Source organism: Chiloscyllium punctatum, chromosome 15 (genome assembly GCF_047496795.1).
Source record: "Chiloscyllium punctatum isolate Juve2018m chromosome 15, sChiPun1.3, whole genome shotgun sequence".
NCBI lineage: Eukaryota > Metazoa > Chordata > Chondrichthyes > Orectolobiformes > Hemiscylliidae > Chiloscyllium > Chiloscyllium punctatum.
In genome coordinates this window covers 102,739,523-102,762,066 of record NC_092753.1, presented here as the reverse complement: position 1 = coordinate 102,762,066, position 22,544 = coordinate 102,739,523, and the positions used below count along the sequence as shown (strand labels likewise).

The 22,544-nt window shown below is 43.1% G+C and overlaps 1 protein-coding gene across 1 annotated transcript; it reads left to right on the top strand.

Annotated features, from left to right (window-relative positions):
• Window positions 1–1,958: 1,958 nt before the first annotated feature.
• On the top strand, window positions 1,959–22,003 carry sik1 (salt-inducible kinase 1). Its single transcript, XM_072585803.1, is given in 14 exon segments — window positions 1,959–2,026; window positions 2,028–2,346; window positions 2,437–2,553; window positions 8,506–8,569; window positions 8,813–8,974; window positions 11,211–11,335; window positions 11,429–11,552; window positions 11,697–11,902; window positions 12,315–12,467; window positions 13,353–13,584; window positions 17,886–18,143; window positions 18,239–18,402; window positions 18,500–18,582; window positions 19,766–22,003. Coding segments are annotated over 14 exon segments (2,451 nt in total). The 3' UTR covers window positions 20,142–22,003.
• The last annotated feature ends 541 nt before the right edge of the window (window positions 22,004–22,544 follow it).

The window sequence follows — 22,544 nt, the reverse complement described above, 5'->3', positions numbered from 1 at the left end:
CAATAGGGTAGGGGAATGGGGTGTGTGGACTTGTTGGGGCAGCACGGTGGCTCAGTAGTTAGCGCTGCTGCCTTATTGTGCCAGGGACCTGGGTTTAATTTGGGTGACTGCGTGGAGTTTGCACATTCTCCTTGTGTTTCCTCCGGGTGCTCCACTTTTTTCCCATAGTCCAAAGATATGCAGGTTAGGTGAATTGGCTGTGCTAGAATTGCCCATAGTGTTTAGGAATGTGGAGGTTAGGTGCATTAGTCAGGGGTAAATGTAGAGAAATAGGGTAGGGGAATGGATCTAGGTGGGTTACTCATTGGAGGGTCGGTGTGGAGCTGGCCTGTTTTCACACTGTAGGGAATCAATGGGGGGAAACATCCTCACAGCTGTCAAGCTCCTTAAAAATTCTAAATGTTTCAATGAGGTCACCTCTCATTCTTCTAAACCCCAGTGAGTAGAATCCCAACCTGTTTAGTCTTTGCTTATAAGACAATCCCTTCATAGCAGAGTCCATCCTCGTGAAACCTCTCTGAACTGCCTCCAATGAAATTCTATCTTCCTTAAGTAAGGGGCTGAGACTGTTGACAGTCCAGACATGGTCACACCAACACCTTGTACAGTACACTGATGGTGGGACTAGGTCTCAGAGAGCTCTGGCATGGTTCGGTTTTGAGAAAGCACAACTTGTTGGGATTTAGGGACCTGGGGAGGGGGTAGAGGGGGAGGGGGCAGGGTCTGGGGACCTGGGGAGGGGGCAGGGAGGAGGGGGCAGGGTCTGGGGACCGGGGGAGGGGGCAGGGTCTGGCGACCTGGGGAGGGGGCAGGGAGGAGGGGGCAGTGTCTGGGGACCGGGGGAGGGGGCAGGGAGGAGGGGGCAGGGTCTGGGGACCGGGGGAGGGGGCAGTGTCTGGGGACCTGGGGAGGGGGTAGGGTCTGGCGACCTGGGGAGGGGGCAGGGAGGAGGGGGCAGTGTCTGGGGACCTGGGGAGGGGGCAGGGAGGAGGGGGCAGTGTCTGGGGACCTGGGGAGGGGGTAGGGTCTGGCGACCTGGGGAGGGGGCAGGGAGGAGGGGGCAGTGTCTGGGGAACGGGGGAGGGGGCAGGGTCTGGGGACCGGGGGAGGGGGCAGGGAGGAGGGGGCAGGGTCTGGGGACCGGGGGAGGGGGCAGGGAGGAGGGGGCAGGGTCTGGGGACCGGGGGAGGGGGCAGTGTCTGGGGACCTGGGGAGGGGGTAGGGTCTGGCGACCTGGGGAGGGGGCAGGGAGGAGGGGGCAGTGTCTGGGGACCTGGGGAGGGGGCAGGGTCTGGCGACCTGGGGAGGGGGCAGGGAGGAGGGGGCAGTGTCTGGGGAACGGGGGAGGGGGCAGGGTCTGGGGAACGGGGGAGGGGGCAGGGAGGAGGGGGCAGTGTCTGGGGAACGGGGGAGGGGGCAGGGTCTGGGGAACGGGGGAGGGGGCAGGGAGGAGGGGGCAGGGTCTGGGGACCGGGGGAGGGGGTAGGGTCTGGGGAGCACTCGGCGGAGCCTGGTGGAGCACTGGGCGGGGTCTGGGGTGCACTGGGCGGGGTCTGGTGATACACTGGGCGGAGCCTGGAAATGCACTGGGCGGGGTCTGGGGTGCTCTGGGCGGTGTTTGGTGGTGCACTGGGCGGGGTCTCGGGTGCACTGGGCGGGGTCTCGGGTGCACTGGGCGGGGTCTGGTGGTGCACTGGGCGGGGTCTGGTGGTGCACTGGGCGGGGTCTCGGGTGCACTGGGCGGGGTCTCGGGTGCACTGGGCGGGGTCTGGTGGTGCATGGAGAGGGTCGGGACCTGGAGCGCGCAGGGCGGGGGGCGGGGTCTGAGGCCAGCTTGTGATTAGCTGGTGGCTCTGACGTAAAGTGCAGTGTCTCTATGGCAACCTGGCGGACGTCAGTGGCGTTGCATGGAGACCGCGTCTCATTCGCTCCTCTCACTGACGTCAGAACATACGTCAATGGGGAAATGTCCCAGGGAGCGGGATTCCGCGTCAGAGCGAGCAGACCCCGGCCAGCGGCTCCCGGACACAACACACAGTATCCCGGGCTGGTGGAGCGGGCGGCCCGCTGTCAGTGATGGTGATACCGGATCGGGACCAGGACCGGGACCAGCCCCGGGACCGGGACCAGCCCCGGGACCGGGACCAGCCCCGGGACCGGGACCAGCCCCGGGACCGGGACCAGCCCCGGGACCAGGACCAGGACCAGGACCAGCCCCGGCCCCGGCCCCGGCCCCGGCCCCGGCGGAGGCCCCTCCGGGTGGGGTTCTATGAGATCGAGAGGACCCTGGGCAAAGGGAACTTCGCGGTGGTGAAGCTGGCGAGGCACCGAGTGACCAGGAGCCGGGTGAGTGTGAGCTCTGTCCCCGCTGTCTCTCAGACACGGGCTGGACACGGGGCCCTGGGACTAACTGTATCCGCCCTCTCCTCCCTCCAGGTCGCAATTAAAATCATCGACAAGACTCGGCTGGACCCCGGGAACCTGGAGAAGATTTACCGTGAAGTACAAATCATGAAGCTGCTCAACCACCCGCACATCATCAAACTATACCAGGTACCGAGGGGGGGAACTGGCTCTGTCCGAGCCTCAGGGCCAGGGGGGACACACACAAAACCCGGGCTCGCTCTGGAAGCCGGTCCTTGGTGTTAAACGGGGTCTGGTGGACCGACAGCTGCGGGGGTTCAAGCTGCTGCCGCTGGCGATGCGGAGTGTAGAGAATTCCGCTTCAGTCTGTGCTCTCAACAAACATTAATAACATTCCGGCCTTTTGTTAAGTGTATTCTGTGTTTTAACCGGGTTTTGTTCTCAGTACTATACTTCAAAATTACGAAAATTATGTTATCGTTTATTACTCAGTCGGGAATTTACGGAGGATTCCTTGTTCCTTGTCCATAGTCTGTTCCTGTTCTCGCATTTTCAAGATTCACATCGTTTGCAAACTTTGAATTTTTTCTCTGAATGTTCAGAACCAGGTCACTCCTCTAATAACAAGTTCCCCCAACGCGAACCTCTGGGGAACTCAACTGTTTCCCTCCACCCAAAGCAAGCGTTCTTCAGAAAGACCTGTGTCAGCTGTAGGCAACAGCCTGACTCCTGTTCGTAAACCTACACTCCCAATGAGAGTCAGAGGTAGGGGAAGCAGGCCCAGAGCTCTCTGGATGATAACAGACATGATGTGTGTCCATGCTCTCTTCATGCTTAGTTCTTCAAGCACGAACTAAGTGGAATGTAACGATTTGAACAGCAAAGAGGAGAAATCGGACTGACAGCAATAGAATATGAAATTGGAATGGCAGTTAACATGAAATCTCTTATAAGTATGTAAACTATGCAAACTGCGGAACCTATTCATGATAATAGAGAAATACTTAAAAGCTCAGGGCAAGGAAAGAATACTTAATGTGTGTACTTTGTGTTAATGTTCACTGTGTGGAGGAAGGTAGGAACCAAGTGCTAATGTCAACAGGCCATGAGGCCCAGGCTAATGCTGAGGTCTTGGGTTCAAATCCCACTCTGACAACTGGTGGGATCTACCTGAAATTATACAGAAAATGAAGCTAGTAAATGTAACCATGACAGTTATTAAGTTGAAAAGTTTGTCATCTTTTGCTCATAAGTAATTCCATAAAAAGTGATAAAGATTAACAATAAGAAATCTTAAGCCAATAATAAGGAAAATTGTCATGAGGTGCCACATTGTATTCATTTCCCAGTCTGTCTTAGAAACCTGGTCAGGAAGTAAAGATCTTTGGAAGAAAGTGGAGAATTTTGAAATCTGGGTGCTAAGCGTCTGCTTAAAATTCCATTTATGGGTGACACAACAAATGAAGAGATGCTTGAAATCACAAGAGGAAAAAGAATCTTAAAAAGTAACTGCCCAGAAAATGTCAGTATTTCAGCCATTTGATCAGAGCTGAAATATGACAGAGCTGTTAGAGGCAAATGTAGCACAGTGGCTGCAGAATAAGCTACAGTGGGTGTGTGAGAATGGCATCCAAAAGACACATGAACATGACATATGACAGCAGACTTCCTGGGAAGTGCAGTTCCAACACAAAATGGGGTCATTTTGGCCATTGTGTTTGTGCTGGTTGTCTGCAAAAGCGATTCAACTCAGGCTATTCCTCTGTCATTTTCCCCAATGTCTTGCAAATTCTCGATGAAAGCTGCAATTCAAACTGTTATTACATTCTTAAGCGTATTCCAGAACCAAACTACTCACTGCCTGAATATGTTTTTCTGCATGTTGGTCTCCTCTTCTTTGTTTTTTACTGATCACATTCCATTTGTAGCCCCTGGTTCCCACCCCTTCCACAAATTGAGACAATTCCCAATCAACTCTATCCAGACCGCTCAGAATTTTGAACACCTCAATCAAATCTTTTTTAACGAAGGTTATAGAATTCCTATGTGCAAAAGAATATTTTCCTATGTTTGAAATGGAGATCAGACTATCTTTTTATGGGAGTGAATATTTGAATTAGAAGATTGACAGAGACAGTGTGAAGAGCATGAGGCAGTGGGATTAATTTGGGAAGATAGAAGATTTTGGGGAGAGAACAGAGCAATAGGATTTGGGATAGATATAAGATTTTGAGAACCATTCCGGGTAGTGGGATTAGTTTTGGAATTGATACAGACATGGCTTTTGGGAGGGAGTATGACCGTGTGATTAGTGTGGGATTGACATAATTTTGGGAAGATGGGGGACAGTGACATTAGTTTGAAATTGATACAAAGCTGTCAGGAGAGAGCAAGGCAGTAGGATTATGTTAGGATTGGGTACTGGGCTATGGGAAGAGATAGCAGCAGTGGGATTAACTTGGAACAGATGGGGTTTGGGAAGAGCACAGAGCAGTAGATTAGATTGGGGTTGATATGAGTTATCAGGAGCTGGTGGTGGAGTGACATTTAGTTTGATAATTGATATAGGGCAATGATGGAGACAGCAGTGCAGTGAGGTTAGTTTTGGAATGACGGCTGTGGGAAGAGTAGGATCGGTTTGGGATTTTTGCAGGGTTATGGGAGATGGCAAGGCAATAGGATTAGGACTGATACAGGTTATCAGGAGAGAGTGGGGCAATGAGATTAGTTTTTTTTTCCTCATGTTTATGTCTGGATCAGAGGTACGTGGGGTTTGAGTTAGACTAAGACATTTTTAATTTGTTATGCAGGGAATATGTAATATAAAATTCACATCAGTCAATATTAGCAGAATAAATACCTCCCAATTTAAAAAAGTGAAATGTTGCTTTCAGCTTTAGTGAACCCATTTCTTGTGATTTCTTCATGGAAAGAAGCTTGCATTTTTACAGCTGGTTTTGCTCCATCTCATCAAGCACTTTATTTCCTTCAGTTAAAATCCTTTAAAATTCAATCACCTGTATTTAACAGTCAGACAGCAAAAGCTAACCCTGACCTTTACCTCCAGTCTGGCCAATACAGAAACTGGGACCAGGGTTTGAAGTTCTGCTTGGATGATTGACGAAGTTTCTGTGATGTTCAGGAGATCCTAGGTGACCTTTCCAGATGAATTGTTCTCACTTGAGAATGCCAGTCTCCTTTGTCACTGAGCCAAAGGAAATAATTGAATAGCCGCTTTTCTCCTTCAGAGCGAAGTTGTGACGTTGCCTGATCTGGCTGTGGGCCCAGTGTTCAGCACGTCATGCTCCACTCACTTGCTTGAACTTATCATTTCCTGGAACGGCACTGCTCTCTTTACAGTTCTTGGTAATTGCTCTTTTCTCTGACGTATTTCGAGCAGTATTATTACTAAGCCAGTCAGCTGCTGTTAATGTTGTGTTTAAAATATTTGAGTGAATGTTATTCATTTATAACTAACTTAAGGAAACATTTTAAATATAAAATGTCAATTGACAAAGAAATGACTTTGTAGATAAATTGTTTTTTCTTTCAAATTTCAATATCAACAATTATACAAGAAATCTAGTTTTTTTTTCCTTCTAACTTACGTAATTTCTATACTCTTCTAATTTAACCTGGGACATTATTCAGATGTAACCACAACGCAGGTACAGGAGGGGGTTGGATAGAGTAAATTTCCTTCCACATAGTTCCATCCAGCACAAGTATAATGTAGTGTTACACACTGGGTAAAGCAGCTTCTTACAATATCCCCATCAAATACTTCCAGGATAAGGACAGCACTGGATTAGATGCTGAGTAAAGCTTCTTCTATACTGTCTCCATCTCACAGTCCCAGGAAATGATTTGGAGATGCCGGTGTTGGACAGGGGTGTACAAAGTTAAAAATCACACCACACCAGGTTATAGTCTGACAGGTTTAATTGGAAGCACTAGCTTTCGGAGCGCCGCTCCTTTGTCAGATAGTTGACAGCGTTCTGAAAGGTAGTGCTTCCAAATAAGCCTGTTGGACTATAACCTGATGTGGTGTGATTTTTAACTCAGTCCCAGGAAAGGAGCAGCATAGGGTTAGATACAGACTAAAGCTCACTCTACATTTATAAACTGCAAGTAAAGTCTTCTCTACATTGTCTCTATCAAACAGTCCCAGGACAGGGACAGCACACAGTTAGGAACAGAGTAAGATTTGTTCTATGTGGCCCATTAAAATGTTCCAGTTCTTAATTTTAGAACTGCTTCCGTTCATGTCAGTTTGATTTCCCTTCCCTGTACTGTGGGGTAAAGTTTACATTTTGTAGTCTGGTGCAGGAGGCTGATCAGTAAATGCATGTCTGTTACCTCTCGTCTCCATCCCTCGGACGACTGTCAGCGTGGAGTTTGCACATTCTCCTCGTGTGGATTTCCTCTGGGTGCTCTGTTTCCTCCCACAGTCCAAAGATATGCAGGTCAGGTGAATTGACCATGCTAAATTGCCCACTGTGTTCTGGGATGTGTAGATTAGGTGTATTAGTTGGGGGGAAATGTGGGGTTAAAAGGTAAGAGGATGGGTCTGAGTGGGATACTCTTCAGAGGGTCAGTGTGAACTTGTTGGGCCAAATGGCCTGTTTCCACACCATAGGGATTCTATGGAAATTCTATGATAGCTGCCTCTGTCACCCCAACCGAATGAGGAAATGTCATGGTAATACTTGCTATGACCAGAGGAAGCAGGGATTTACCAGGATGTTTCCAGATTTGCTTTATAAAGGTTTGCTTTATAAAGAAAGGCTGGGACTTTTTCCTCAGGAGTGTAGGAAGTTGAGAGGTGAACTGATAGAAATCCATAAAATAATGAGAGCTAATAGGATAGGGGATTTCAAGACTGGGGGCACATTTTTAAGGTGAGAGGGGAGAGAGATTTTAAGAAAGACATGAAACAAATGGGTCATGTGTGGAATGAACTTCCTGAGGAAGTGGTGGATGTGGGTACAGTTACAACATTTAAAAGACATTTGGGTAGATATGAGAATAGGAAAGATTTGGAGGGCCAGGATTAGGCAGGAGGGACTAGTTCAGTTTGGGATTATGTTCAGCATGGACTGGTTGGACCAAAGCGTCTGTCTGTGCTGTATGACTATAACATGGCTATAACTCTTAAATGCTGTCTAAAATGATCTAGCAATCCACTCAGTTCAAGGGCAGCTGTGAATGGCAACAAATAGAGCCTAGTATCCCATAATGAAAGAGCATATTGTGGCAAATTCACAACTACCAGTGAGAAACCAGTCAATTGTAAGCAAGCGCATAGCCAACATTAGGGCCACTTTCTGATTTCTAAATGTAAATACTACACCATAGTAAACTCTTGTGACTCGAGTTAATTTATAGTAATATCATGTTGGATTTTTGTTATGGGTACAAAGGTTTCTTAGAGTTGGCATCACAGGCTGGTACACATGCAATCTTGGTGTAATTCTATATTGTCATCTACAATTGTAAAGTCCTCCACACTCAGGATCAGTCTTTGGTAATAATTTTGAAGGTGTTAAAATGGATTAAAACAACCTTTCCTTCAACCGTGGTGTTGGTGGAGGCTTGATCTGCTATCTGATTGGTGCCCTGTTTTAACTGGCATAAAATCCTCCCAGGAGCCTAGCAGGCAATGTAAAATTGCAGATGATCGGCGTTTTAATAACTTGTTAATTAGTCAGCTCGTTCAACTTGCATATTATTAGAGACAATCTTACTGACATAAGGTTGGAAACTTGATATTGTCACACTTATAAAAGCAGGTGGAGAGTAACACAGCCAGTTTCTGAGCCTAATATACACCTCTTCTAATCTGATTAGATTTCATCTGAAAATTTATTAAAATTGCCACAGTGTGATTTTTTTTTTTAATGGTTTCTGAAAAGTGTTTATGAAGGAGACCAGTCCCAGCAGCCAGCTTCACTGACTGGCCTGATTGCAGGATCACTGATTCGTCTTTGTCCACTGTGTCCTTTTTAAGGGAATCCTTGAGTTAGAACTCTATTTAATATATGAAACAAAGCTAAACTGAGAAATGTGGTGTATTTAAAAATATTTAAACATTTAAATTATAAGATCATTGACAATATTTTACTTTTTTTGATCCCAAAGGTTATGGAAACAAAGGACATGCTGTATATTGTGACCGAGTTTGCACAGAATGGTGAAATGTTTGGTGAGTTTGCCATTTCTCTTTGCAAGTATTTTGGATTAAATTGAAAGATGATTCCTTTTTGCCCTGAAATATCTCATCTTTTATAAATCATAGATTACCACTAACAGCAGTGAGATAGTCTGTAGATTACTTCCAGCAATAACCGCATTATCTGTAATCTATAGATTAACAAACAGCAGTAACCATATATTTAGTAATCTACAGATTACTATCAGCAGTAATCACATTTTCTATAATCTACAGATTACCTGTCTGCAAACGGCCCATTAAGTGAGAGTGAAGCCTGTGCCAAATTCTGGCAGATCCTGATGGCTGTGGAATATTGTCACAATCATCATATTGTTCACAGAGATCTGAAGAGTGAGAATCTGCTGCTTGACGACAACATGAACATTAAGATTGCAGGTAAGAGATTTTTCTGTCACCCTCAGTGCTGTTTTCTGTCATGCTCATGTAAGAGCAATGAATATGTTGAACCTTTTTTCTCCAACATTCTCTTTGTCCTTTCTACATACTGTTCTGTTATACTCATAAGGACCAGCTGGTTGACTGTAGTAAGAAGCTGTAGCTCTGTTGCTCATTACCATTACAGACTTTATCAGACAGTAGGCAAACCCTCTGAATGAACATGGTAAAACCAGGAGAATCAGTTCAGGGTTGCTGCAGGGTAATCAGAACTATAAGGTCAGCAGAGTGTGTGGTATGGCTAGAGTTTGAGGGTGTAGGACTTTTATTTATTCATGGGTATGGACCTTGCAAACTGGCATTCATTCCAAATGATTCTTGTGAATGGATGGTGAGGAACCTTCTTGTACCACTGGGACTCATTAGCCCACAGTAATGAAGGCATGGGAGTTACAGTAAAGGAACAGTAGTATAGTTGCAATTAAATGTGTGACACAGATTCAAGGCATGTGGTGAAGCACAAATGAAAAGATTAACCTTTTCCCAGAAAGTAGGCTTACTTACAAGGAGCAGCATTACAGAAAAGCAAGTAATTAATAAAAGCAAAATACTGCAGATTCTGGAAATTCAAATAACAAAGCACTGGAGAAACAGGAGGAGAAATTTGTGGAGAAATTCAACAGGTGGCAGGTATCGTGAAGAGAACAAATGTAACATTCTGAATGCTGTATGACTTCCTTCAAAACTCAATCAGCCCAATTAACAATTTGACAGCCCTTTAAAGAAACACAGTAATGAGAGTAAAACCTTTAAAGGAATTCATGAAAATAAATTGTCACTCCCAATGCCGATATATATTATTTATGAATTAAACAATTAACTTTTAAAGAACTAGACCTTGAAGTCCATGGGCTGAATGGCTTACCTTTGCTTTGATAGCTATTTTGTGGTCTTAAGGTCGACAATGGCGCTATGTCATAATGCTTGTTCAATGAGCGAATTTACCCCTTAAAAGGGGAGTTGTAATACAAAATTCTTTTGATGATTGTTTTTGTTTCAATAAAGTTGTCTTACATTCAGCTAAATTTCAATGAGTACAGACCCAACTAACTCAATCTCTCATAAGATACCGGATACCTGTGATCAGACAAGCAAACTTTCTCTGAACTGTGTCTGACACCAACACATCTTTCCTTTGATAAAGGGACCAAAATTATTCTGTGTTCCAGCTGTGGTCTGACTGGTACTTTGTATAGTTTTAGAAAGACCTCCCTATTTTGATACTCCCTTTGCAGGCAAGTGAGATGTTGGCCTTTATCTCCAAGTTACCTGCTGAACTTGGATGCTAGCTTTTTGAGATTTATGGGTGAGGATCTCTAAATCTCTGTGCTGTAGCTTTCTGCTGTCCTTCTCCATTTAAATAATATCCTCTACAGCTCCTGCTGACGTACATAACCTCACATTTTTCCCACATTATATTCTATCGGCCGAATTTTTGCTCATTTACTTTCCCTGTGCATATCCCTGTGTAGATTCTTTGTGTCATCCTCATTGCTTGCCTTCCCATCTATTTTTGTGTCATCCACAAACTTGGATGTAGTTCACTTTCCCCATCCAAGTTGTTATTATACATTGTGAATAATTCTGCCCCCAGCACTGATCCTTATGGCATTCCCCAATTACAGGTTTCCACCCTGAAAATGCCTCCCTAACCCAGATCTCTGCCTCTTGTTAGCCAACCTTCTGTTACACTAATACACTACATCTAACATCGTGGGCCCTTAACTTGTTAAGTAGCCTTATGTGCGGTACCAAATCAATCATACATTTCCCCATAACTCTGAATGTTTTTCTACTCAATCATAATCCATAGGATCATACAGTACAGAAGCAGCCCTTTTGCCCATTGAGTTTCACTGACAAAAACTCTACATCTACACCAGTTCCAACCATTAACAATGTTTGGCTTGTAAGAGAATTTGCAGTTGATGGTGTTTCATACATTTGCTGCCCCTTTCCCTCTAGGTGGCAGATGTAATGGGTTAAAACTAGAGTTTAGATTAGATTCAGTACAGTGTGGAAACAGGCCCTTCGGCCCAACAAGTCCACAACGACCCTCCGAAGAGTAACCCACTCAGACCCATTTCCCTCTAAGTTAAGTTGCTGTTTGTTAAAGTTCTTAAGAACTCAGCAGGTTTTAGTTTATTGGGTGAGTAATTTGTCTCTTCTTTCACAGATTTTGGTTTTGGAAATTTTTATAAGCACGGTGAGTTGTTGTCGACTTGGTGTGGCAGCCCACCCTATGCAGCACCAGAAGTCTTTGAAGGGAAAGAGTATGAAGGTCCTCACATTGATATCTGGGTAGGTGAACAAAAGAAATTTGTTTATAGACTTGAGATATCTTTAATTCTGGTTCACATGAAGAAATGACAGACATTTTCTTTGTTCCAACAGAGTTTGGGAGTGGTCCTGTATGTTCTAGTTTGTGGATCCCTACCATTTGATGGGCCGACGTTACCAGTCCTGAGGCAGAGGGTGATAGAAGGCCGTTTCCGAATCCCATTCTTCTTATCTGAAGGTTCTAAGCACTCATCATTTTTCAGCATTTCCTTTTGATTTTAATATTCATCAGATTATTACAAAGAAGTAACTCTCCAGCAATGTAAAGTTTGTGTGCAGTTTGAGCTCAATCTTGACTAAAGCTGATTATTTGCTCTAACAGACTGTGAGAATTTAATTCGTCGCATGCTGATAGTGGATCCTGTGAAGCGGATTACAGTCTCTCAGATTAAACAGCACCGCTGGATGTTGACACAGAAACCACCAACCTATACCCTCAAAGACTACAACTCAAACCTTGGCAATTACAATCAGCAGGTTCTTAGCCTCATGCACAGCCTTGGTATTGACAAACAGAAGACTATCGAGGTAGAGTATCAGATGTGGGAACAGCATCTTGAACCAATGCTTTATTGTGAAAGGGTATTTAGAGCTTTGTTTACATCTCTATCTACAAATGAAGAAGACAAATGAAAATTGTAAAAAAAAAAGTCAAAAACCATTCATTTTAATGATAAAAATTAAAGTAGAAGTAAATAAAACAGTTTTCTGTAATTTTTGATTGTGTACTTCTCCATAATATCCAGTCAACTCTAGTACAAGTGACATAATTCCAAATACCTTGTGTTATCTGATGATGAAATTAGATTATCTAGTGTGGAAACAGGCCATTCAGCCCAACAAGTCCATGTCGACCCTCTGAAGAATAACCAACCCAGACTGAGATGCTGTAATTTTGAATTTTTCTGATACCTTAAAACTGTCAATTTTAATTTTACAGTCGTTACAGAACAGCAGTTACAACCACTTTTCTGCAATCTACTACCTTCTTCTTGAAAGAATTAAAGAACACCGAAGTTTATTGCTTGGTTACAATCAGGCTTCAGTACAACATCAAGTGCCCAGAGCAGCATCTGAACACTTTCAAATGGAGGTGAGTTATAAATAGTTTAGTGCTGAATGGAAGAAATTAAAGTGTGTCTCTGGGAAGTACTGGCAGTGACCTTTATTTCCTGAGATGTAATGTTGAAGGAGCTTTCAGCAATGACATTAACCTGTCTGAGCTTCACACTTTGTTTCTGTGAAAGTCGCTCAACATGTATTTTGTTGAGGGTTGCTAGAAATTCTTCATGTGGTCACTGCATTCTTTACTTTTAAGAGTCACTAGCGTTTGCATATCTTGAGGCCAATGCTGTGACTGATAACTCCTCAGGTACAAATCCGACCCTCCCACACTTCAGTCATCTGGAATGTGACATTACTTCTTCATTGTGAAGGTGTATTAGTAATGTGACTGGATTACTAGTTCACAATCCCGATCTAATAATCTGGGGACATATGCTCAAATCCCACCATCACAGATGGTGACATTTGGGTTCAGTTTAAAAAAAATACAAGCCTGATGCTGTCCATGTAACCATGTCGATTGTTGTAAAAACCCTTGTAGTTCACAAATGCCCTTGAGAGAAGGAAATCACTGGCCTACATGTGACACCAGACCTTCAGCAATGTAGTTAACTCTTAACCATCTTCAGGGCAGTTAGGAATGGGCAGTAAATGCTTGGGCTAGCCAGCAATGTCTATGTTGCATTAGTTAAAAACATGTCAGAAAGACGCAATTTATTTTTCTGAAGCTGTTGAATGTTAAAAACCTGAGAATAATAAACTATGTTTTATGTTTTAAATTTTTAAAAATAACTTGGATGCTGAATTCTGCAGAATCTGTTGCTCCATTTTATGTTGTTTTAGCTTTTATGAAGCAACTTATTTCACAAAAGAAATTTCTGTATTTCCTTTTATTTTCTATTAAATGATCAAGCAGCCAGTGCTTCATCCAGTGGATGCATCAGTCAATGTCCTGATCAGGAATCGATCAATATCTCGCAGCATCTTGCTGGACACTACTATCAGCGAAGAGGCAAGACAGGAACAGGATCTAGAGGAACATATGATGGAGAAAATCCAGATCCCACTGCACACTCTAAGCAGTGCAACCCGGCGACACACAGTGGCTGGTGTGCCTGCTCACTTGAACAACGAGACTGCTCCCTGTAAGTTTTTACTCAATATAATGTAGCTTCAGTTAGGCCATGAGTGTGTCTCGCAGTATTTCAATTGTCTGAGACTATTCTCAACTGGACAATGGGAAGAGCTGGGTGACAGGTTAGGGTGTCTCAGTATCATAGTATGTTGAGGGAGATCCAGTATCTGGAAACACAAGCTGGAAGTTCTGAGGTTCCAGGAACGATGGGGAAAGGTCTCCGAGCACTGGGGAGCAGAGTGCTGAATTTTACAGCATTGAGCATCACTGGGGCATGAGATGCAGCAGATAATGCAGACCTGGCTATGCCAGTACTGAGCATTTCCTAAGATGATTCTGGCGTGCAGCAGTTAATGAGGGATCTGTTCTATCAGGTTGGGTCAGAGTCAGCCTTCCTCCTAAAGTGGGTGAAAGTGAGATCTGCAGATGCTGGGTTCAAGATTAGAGTGATGCTGGAAAAGCACAGCAGGTCAGGCAGCATCCCCCAAGGAGCAGGAAAATTGATGTTTTGGGCAAAAGCCCTTCATCAGGATTGAGCATAGACTTCAGAACTCCACACGAACAGGGAATATTGGTCAGAGTCTATGAATATGAAGAGTCTGCCACAGTGGAAACACAAGATAGATACAAAACCTAGAGGATGGTCTGAGTGCTGAAAAGAGTGGGAATGAAGGTAATTAATTCCAGCAGAGAAGTATGGCCGAAACTTCAGGGTCTTAAAAACTGACAAATTCACGGAATGCAATGACCAGCATCCCCAGCATTCTAAAAGAGAGAACTCCCAAGATAATGGATGTGTTAGCTACAAGTTTCCAAAATTTGTTAGATTCTGGAACTATCACAGTAAGTTAGCAAACATAACTTTAACCAAATATTACCACTCAAGAAATGACTGAGAAAGGAAACAATGTTTGTCTGACATAAGAATATATTAGTAAGGAACTCTTAACAATGTACTTTGAAAAATAAATCATATTTGACCAAGATAGGTAAGATAAGGGCTTATGGAGTTGGAATAATATATTAGCATGAATAATTGATGGATAAACGATTGTAATTGCAGACAGTACCCATAAATCGGACTCATTCCAGTTGGCAGGGGAGAATGAGTGGAGTGCTACAAGGATCAGTGTTGGAGCCTCAGCTGTTTATCATTGAATTGTTACCCCTCAGTGGGTTAACACAGGAAATCAAGCCCCCACTATTCCCAGAGCCATCACAAATATTAAAAACTTTTTTTAAAAGTACACAGAATTCGGATCCAGACAGAGCATGGAACAGGTCTCTACTGAGCAAGAATTACTATTTAGTTAAAGAAAATATACTGTAGCTACTATGAAGGAATTATGCATTGCTAGCATATTACTGTACTAATAAAAATTCTAATTCCCCTTATCAATTCCCCCTTACACACAGACACAAGCGCATTATAGGCAGAGGGAAAGATTGAAAACTGTTCAATGCTCCCTGTTCACCGAATCTGCTGAGGTGATTCTTGTGTTAATTTGAACACCGCCTCTCGGTCTTCCTTCCACAGGTTCACACTTTAGTGAGTAGGCAACAATAAGGTGGATTGTAAGGAAGTGGGTGGTAGTATCTAAAGACAAGCAAAATGCTCTTTGAAAGGCATGAAACTTTTAAACTGTTCTTCCATAAACATTCACGTTCAGCGAAAGAATGTTGTCCATCCCTAATTGGCATGAATTGAGTGGACATTGCTGTATGTCTGGAGTCATATGTAGGCTAGAATAGATAAGGGTGAGAGATTTCCTTCCTTAAAGCACATGAGTGAACCAGTTAGGTTTTTACACAATTAACAAAGATTTCATGGTTACTATCATGAGGATGAGCATTCAATTCAAGATTTATTTGATTAAATGTCACTATCTTCCTCCCACAGCATTCGTCTAGGTTCTGAGTTACTAGTCTAGTACCATTATCACTGTGCCACATCTCCACACAGTTAACAGGACTTGGTATACTGTTGCGATCTTCATGCACCTCTTAATGGAGTGTATCTTGTCTATCACTACCCACTAGGAGACAGTGTCACATATAATCTACTTCCTCTTACAGAAAGTGTAGTAGCAGTTGTATAGATTAGACATGTCTACATAGCTTACCAGTTACTTTCATTTAAAAAAAAAATTTATAGGATGAGGGCTTCACTTAGCTAGGCCTGTATTTATTGCCCAGAGGGCAGTTAAAAGTCAGCCACGTCGCTGTGGGTCTGGAGTCACATGTAGACCAGACCAGGAAAGAATGGCAGTTTCCTTCCCTAAAGGGCATTACTGACCCAGATGGGATTTTCCCAACAATAGACAATAGGTTCATGGCCATCATTAAACTCAAGTTCTTGAAGATTTGTAGCTCAGATTGTGGATGATGTTGATTTGCTCACTGAGCTGGTAAGTTTGTTCACAGATGTTTTGTTACTGTACTAAGTAACATCAGTTAAAAATCACACAACACCAGGATATAGTCCAACAGGTTTAATTGGAAGCACTAGCTTTCGGAGCGATGCTCCTTCATCAGGTGATAATCCGAAAGCTAGTGCTTCCAATTAAACCTGTTGGACTATAACCTGGTGTTGTGTGATTTTTAACTTTGTACACCCCAGTCCAACACCGGCATCTCCAAATCATAAGTAACATCAGTGTGCTTCACCAGAGAGATGACTATGTTACCTAGTATGGTGACAAAACGTACCCAAACTTACCCACTCAGCAAGCAAGTCAACAACTTCATTTAAGCTCTTAATTCCATATTTTTATTAAACTATGATTCCATCTGCTGTGGCAGGATTTGACCCTAAAATAGTACCTGGGTATTTTGATCTGGATCCCCAAAACATAACCTGTGTGTTTTGATTAACAGCTCAGCGATAATACCACTAGGCCTTTGCCTCCCTGTATATAGTCTTGCTTTTGTTCACTAACTGTTCTGCTATTAATATATTTGGGATAAATAGAGGAATGCAATGCATACCAGGAACACATACCGTTACTGTACACTTACAACAAGCAGTTAGGAAGGCAAATGGCGTGTCAGCCTTTATTGCAATGGGATTGAAGTTTAGCAATAGGAAGTCTTGCTACGATTGTACAGGGCTTTGGTGGGACTCTATTTGGGAGTCTGTTGAAGGTTTTGATTCTCTGATTTATGAAAGAAGGCAGTACAGCAAAGGTTCCCTGGATTGGGCCCTTTGGTTGAGATGACTGACATCTGATAGGAAGCTGAGTAAATTGGGTCTGTGTTCTCTGGTATTTAGAAGACTGAGAGGTGATGTCACCAAGATGGAGATTTCTGAAGGACATTGACAGTAAGCGCTGAGGTTGTTTTCACACACAAGTGACTCCTTCGCTGACCCCAACATCAGGAATCAGAAATTGGCAAGAGATTCAACTTCTTTAGTAAACCACAGCTCCTGCGCTCAACAACTTCCTCCCTGCCTGACAGGTACATAGTTATCAAGGACACACAGCAGCTGTTCCTTGAAGAAGCTCCACATTTCAATTAAGCCCATCTCCTGCAGTTTCCTTCCCCATCCTAAATCTTGCCTAATTGCATCATAATTACCTTCCCCCAACTGTTACTCTTGCCCTCTGGTGTATACATATCCCTTTCCATTGCTAAAGTAAACATAACTGAATTGTGGTCACTATCACCAAAGTGCTCACCCTCCCTCCAAGTCTAACCCCTGGCCGGGCTCATCACCCAGTACTAAATCTAATGTGGCTTCGCCCCTTGTTGGCCTGTCTATATACTGTCAGAAAACCCTCCTGTACACATTGGACAAAAACTGACCCACCTAAAGTACTTGAGCTATAATATTCCCAGTCAATATTTGGAAAGTTAAAGTGCCCCATAACAACTACCTTGTTACAATCGCTCCTTTCCAGAAATATCTTTGCTATCTTTTCCTCTACATCTCTGGAACTATTCAGAGGCCTATAGAAAGCTCTCAACAGGGTGACCTCTCCTTTCCTGTTTCTAAACTTAGCCCATACTACCTCAGTTGATGAGTCCTTTCTGCAGCTGTAATATTGTCCTTGACTAACAATGCCACACCTCCCCCTCTTTTATCACCTTCCCTTATCTTACTGAAATATCTAAATCCTGGAACCTGCAACACCATTCTTGTCCCTGTTCTACCCATGTCTCTGAAATGGCCACATCATTGAAATTCTTGTGAACAGTGATTTCAGTAATTACCCCATTGTGTAACAAGGTATTTCGTCTTGCCCAAAATCTTAAATTTGTGTTTGCTAAGTTTTTCTGAATACCATACTCCAACTTCACTTTCCACAGGTACAGCAATCTCCTCACAAGCCAATATACCAGAGGATGCATATTCCAATAGCTGTCTAATGACCACATCTGATGATGGATTCCACTCCCTAAATATCACGAGGCTCACAGATGAGGCAATAGCTCCACCATTTGTATATACCACTTCTGCAACTCCGATACTGCAAACACAGGAACATGGAGTTGGAATCTGTGATACTCAGCTACCACTCACCTTCCAGGAAGGACGAAGAGCCTCTGACACCTCACTAACTGCAGGTAAATCTCACCATTGCAATTCCACCGTGAAAAAAGACTCTGCAGAGAAGCCAGTTAATTGAAGCTGTTACTGAGCTCTGTTGGTTGTTTTCTAGGTCTGAAACCTTTCCGCCAACAGCTGCGTAAAAGCACCAGGACAAGAGGATTCTTTGGGCTTAACAAAATTACTGGGATTACTCGACATATCTGGAGGTCTCCATTCTGCTTTGAGTCACGGAGTCGAGCAGCTCAGCAGCACCCTCCTGGCAACTTGCAGCAGGTCAATGTCAAACCAATCCAACAATTTAACTAATCTTTCCTTCACAACACAGGCAGCAGCTCTGGTTGTTACTGATGTAACTGTGTTTGTCACTCAGGTTGAGAACATTTTGCCTGGTCTTGTCCCCAAGATCACAACAGAAGGCAGCAATCTACTGGGCCAAGCTTTGCAGCAACAAAAGTGAGTTTCTGTCAAAGACCATGGGAAATTTTCTCGTCAATTTGTTTAAGACCAAAAATCAACAGCATAGGGTTCACTTATATCAAGGCAATCAATTAGAGAGAAGTCACTGTCCAAATCTTGTTTTATCTAAGTATTAAGAAATCAAGACATGTTTGGGAATTTGGAAAATGTGCAGGAAATGCCTTAGTCAATTGTTGGAAATTAAAGAAATAATTGCCAGCAACTGTGGAAATTATCCTCGGTTCTCACTTCAGATTGCAGACTCCCATAACCTCACAGCAATAGCCTGATAGTTGTCAAATCATGTCTGTGTGGAAGGGTAATGGTACCACACTTTCTAAACAGGGAGAAAATTCAGAGTCTGAAGTGCAAAGAGACTTGGGGGTTCTAGTCCAAGATTCTCTCAAGGTAATCTTACAGGTTGAGTCAGTAGTTAGGAAGGCAAATGTAATAATGGCATTTATTTTGAGAGGACTTGAATATAAAAGCAGGGATGTCCTTCTGAGGCTCTCTCAGGCTCTGGTCAGACCACATTTGGAGTATTGTGTGCAGTTTTGGGCCCCATATCTCAGGAAGGATGTACTGGCCTTGGAGCAGGTCCAGAGGAGGTTCACGGGAATGGTCCCAGAAATGAAAAGCTGAACGTGAGAGGAACATTTGAGAACTTTGGGTTTGTACTTGGAGTTTAGAAGGATGAGGGGGATCTAACTAAATACACACAGGATACTGAGTGGTCTGGACAGAGTGGATGTTGGGCAGATGTTTCCATCGGTAGGAGAGACCAGGACCCAAGGGCCCAGCCTTAGAGTAAAGGGAAGACCCTTTAGAATGGAGATAAGGAGAAACCTCTTCAGTCAGAGAGTAGGGGATCTATGGAATTCATTGTCACAGAAAGGTGTGGAGACCAGGTCATTGAGTGTATTTGAGACTGAGATAGATAGATAGGTTCCTGAGCATTAAGGGTTCGGGGGAAATCAGGAGAATGGGGTTGAGAGGCTTATTAACCATGACTGAGTGGCAGAGCAGGCTCGATGGGCTGAATAGCCTAATTCCTGTTCTTATGTGTTATGGTAACTTTTAGCCTTCAATAGGAATAGATTTGGATTCAGATTTTGAACTTGTGTTGTTTTGAGAGCCAAGGGCTGGAGTGGGATCATAAAACATACTTCTTATTTTGCAGAATGCTGCAGCTCCGATGTCTGAACAGTTCCCAGCCTAAACGCTTTGTGGAACCCAACTCTGTGAAGATCCCTGTGTTCCAGAATGTAATGGAAATAGCACATGATTTAAAACCTGCGCCTCACTTAATGCCCTCTTCCTTTCTGCCAGACTTCACCCAGACAGACTGTGAGGCAGTTTGCACGGCCCAGTCACAGCTCTGCTGTTTACTGGGTGTCGACTTGATGCAGGCACCCCTTAGCACCAGCCCCACCTTCTCCAAGTTCCTCCATCAAACTCTGTTCTCATCACAAAATCAAAGTGACGGACTGGGAATAGACTGGGAAATGGAGGATCTGACAAGAACACAACTTGACCAAATTGTGTTGGTGAATTAACTTTCTCGACTGCATGAACTCTGAAACTTCTAAAGCAATAAAACCTTCAATCTGTGACATTTTGATAATTAGCCGCAAGTGACAAAACCCAAGCATTGGCAACAATTCTCCCATTATTTTTATTACTTCAAAAACATTTCCGTGTCTGGAAAACCTGAATAACCAAAGGATGGTTTCACTCCACCCCTCCATCAAAATTCTAACATAATTGGAGGTTTCTTGTGGCACAGTGGTAGTGTCCCTAACTCTGGGCCAGGAGGCCAGGGTTCAAGTCCCACCTGCTCCAGAGGGGTGTGTATTAATATCTCTGAATAGGTTGATTTTCAAGAACATTATAAGCTGCAATTGAAGCATAAGTCACTTTAATTATTAATTCACACCAAAAGAGTATCTCTGCATTGTCAATTGGTGAAGTGATTCAATGACCAGAATTACCTCAAAGATTCGTCAAAGCTATTTCTGGTGAGTGGAGCCACTTACTCCAATCAGCTACGATTGACTAGTGTGCTGGCGTGACCCTGAATATCCCAATCCACCCAGGAATCCACTCTTCAGGAAAGGAAGCTGCTATATATCTGGATATATTGATCACCATCAGTTACAAGATTCCTGGGATTTTAATATTCTGTTTGCAACAGGGGAATCCTACTGGCGGCAATAGGAAAAAAAAACCCTTGTATTCCTGAATTGTTTGCTGGGTTTGAATTTCCAATGATTGCCCTGGAATTATCAGGAAATATTTTGGTGTAAAGAATCCAGAAGAGATTGAGATTCTGCTGCTCATATGATTTTTAAAAAAATATATTATCTGGGTCCAAATAGGAATGAATCCACTTTAGGGACTGTGCAATAATCTGTTCCAGTTATACCTGCTGTGAGGGAGAAATGAACAACTTTGAAGGACCTTACTTCAGTCTAAGTCCTAAAATATGATTAAAAGTTGTATGTGTTTTAACAGCATTCCTGAATTATTCACTGTAATTACCAGGATTTTACTGTGTATTTAAAAAGTCCTACTTTCTTCCAAGTTCAGATTAATTTGAATCTTTTTCAGTATTTGGCTACCCTGTATTTTAGTAACTGATCTTTGTTGCATTTTCTAACAGGTGTATATTCCTGTGGGTTAGGTCACCATTGTGATGATGATCATACAGTTGATATCAGTGACCTTTCAGCAAGCTTATTAACATATCAATCTAATTTCTCAACATAGTGTTACAAAAAAAAGGACAGCCTTTTATTAAAGAAATGGAGGAGGCAAACGTGCAGATGCTGCACACGTGCCTTCAGAAGTTAAAATCAAAGGACCAAGCTGCTGTGCATGCCTGATCTTATAAATATCACTCTAAGGTCAGAGGTTATGTTATTATTGGTCTGAAAGTATCAAATTTATTTCTTTTGGCCTCCTTATGACTATACTGAGTGCTGCCTCCATCATTAACCAAAGTCAAACTCCTTCAGAGAGTCCTGCAGCTTCATAGAAACAGTGCACAATACAGTACTCATTTGGTCTATCAGGTTCATCAGGGAACACTCCATTTTCCTCTTGGAGACAGGATACATATTTTTACATTAAAGTTTTCTCTGCATTTTAGACTAACCTACCTACACTGTGGGTCAGACAAATACATACCTATTTTCATTCAAGACCACAGGGAAATTGTGCTGTAAAATATTAGGGGGTGTATTGTCACTGGGCTAGTAATCCAGACACACACACACCATACATGAAAATCAAAGTATGTATTCACTACAGTATGATCGGATGGCGTAGGTTTGAATTTTAGGAAATAGCAGAATCTGAAATGCTTGATCCACTTCATTCATTGCATTATTGTTAGTTTTGTTAAATTGATTAATATTTAGATGTTTCAATTTATTTATTGATTTTTAAACAAATAAAACTGATTTCCAAGTTGCTGTTGCATCATTCTGTGTAATGCTGCCTGCTTGAGACACATGAAGCTACAGATTTACATCAGCATTTGGCCAAGTCTGCTTCACTCATAAGTCCCACTCGACTTAACGCTGTTTGGCAACTGACCGCTGAGGCCTAGAAACCAGCCACAAACTGATGTAAATCACTACCAACATATCACGTATGCCCAAACGCAGAAACCATTCTGCAAACCTTTCATTATGTTTCTTTGAGTAATGTGACGATTGTGTGTATATACATATATGTGTATGTTTGTTTTCTCTCCTCCCAATGAAGAATTTTCCATGCTTCCACTATCTCACTATAAACACATGCATTATTCCTTTTCTGGTCAGAGCCGTTCGCTCCCTCAAGCCTTACCTTAGTTAGAGTAGGCAGGAAAGTGGAGTTGAGGCCATAATTTTATTAAATGGATGGGCAGACTAGTCCAGTTCCCAGTTGAGTGTGTGGTGCTGGAAAAGCAC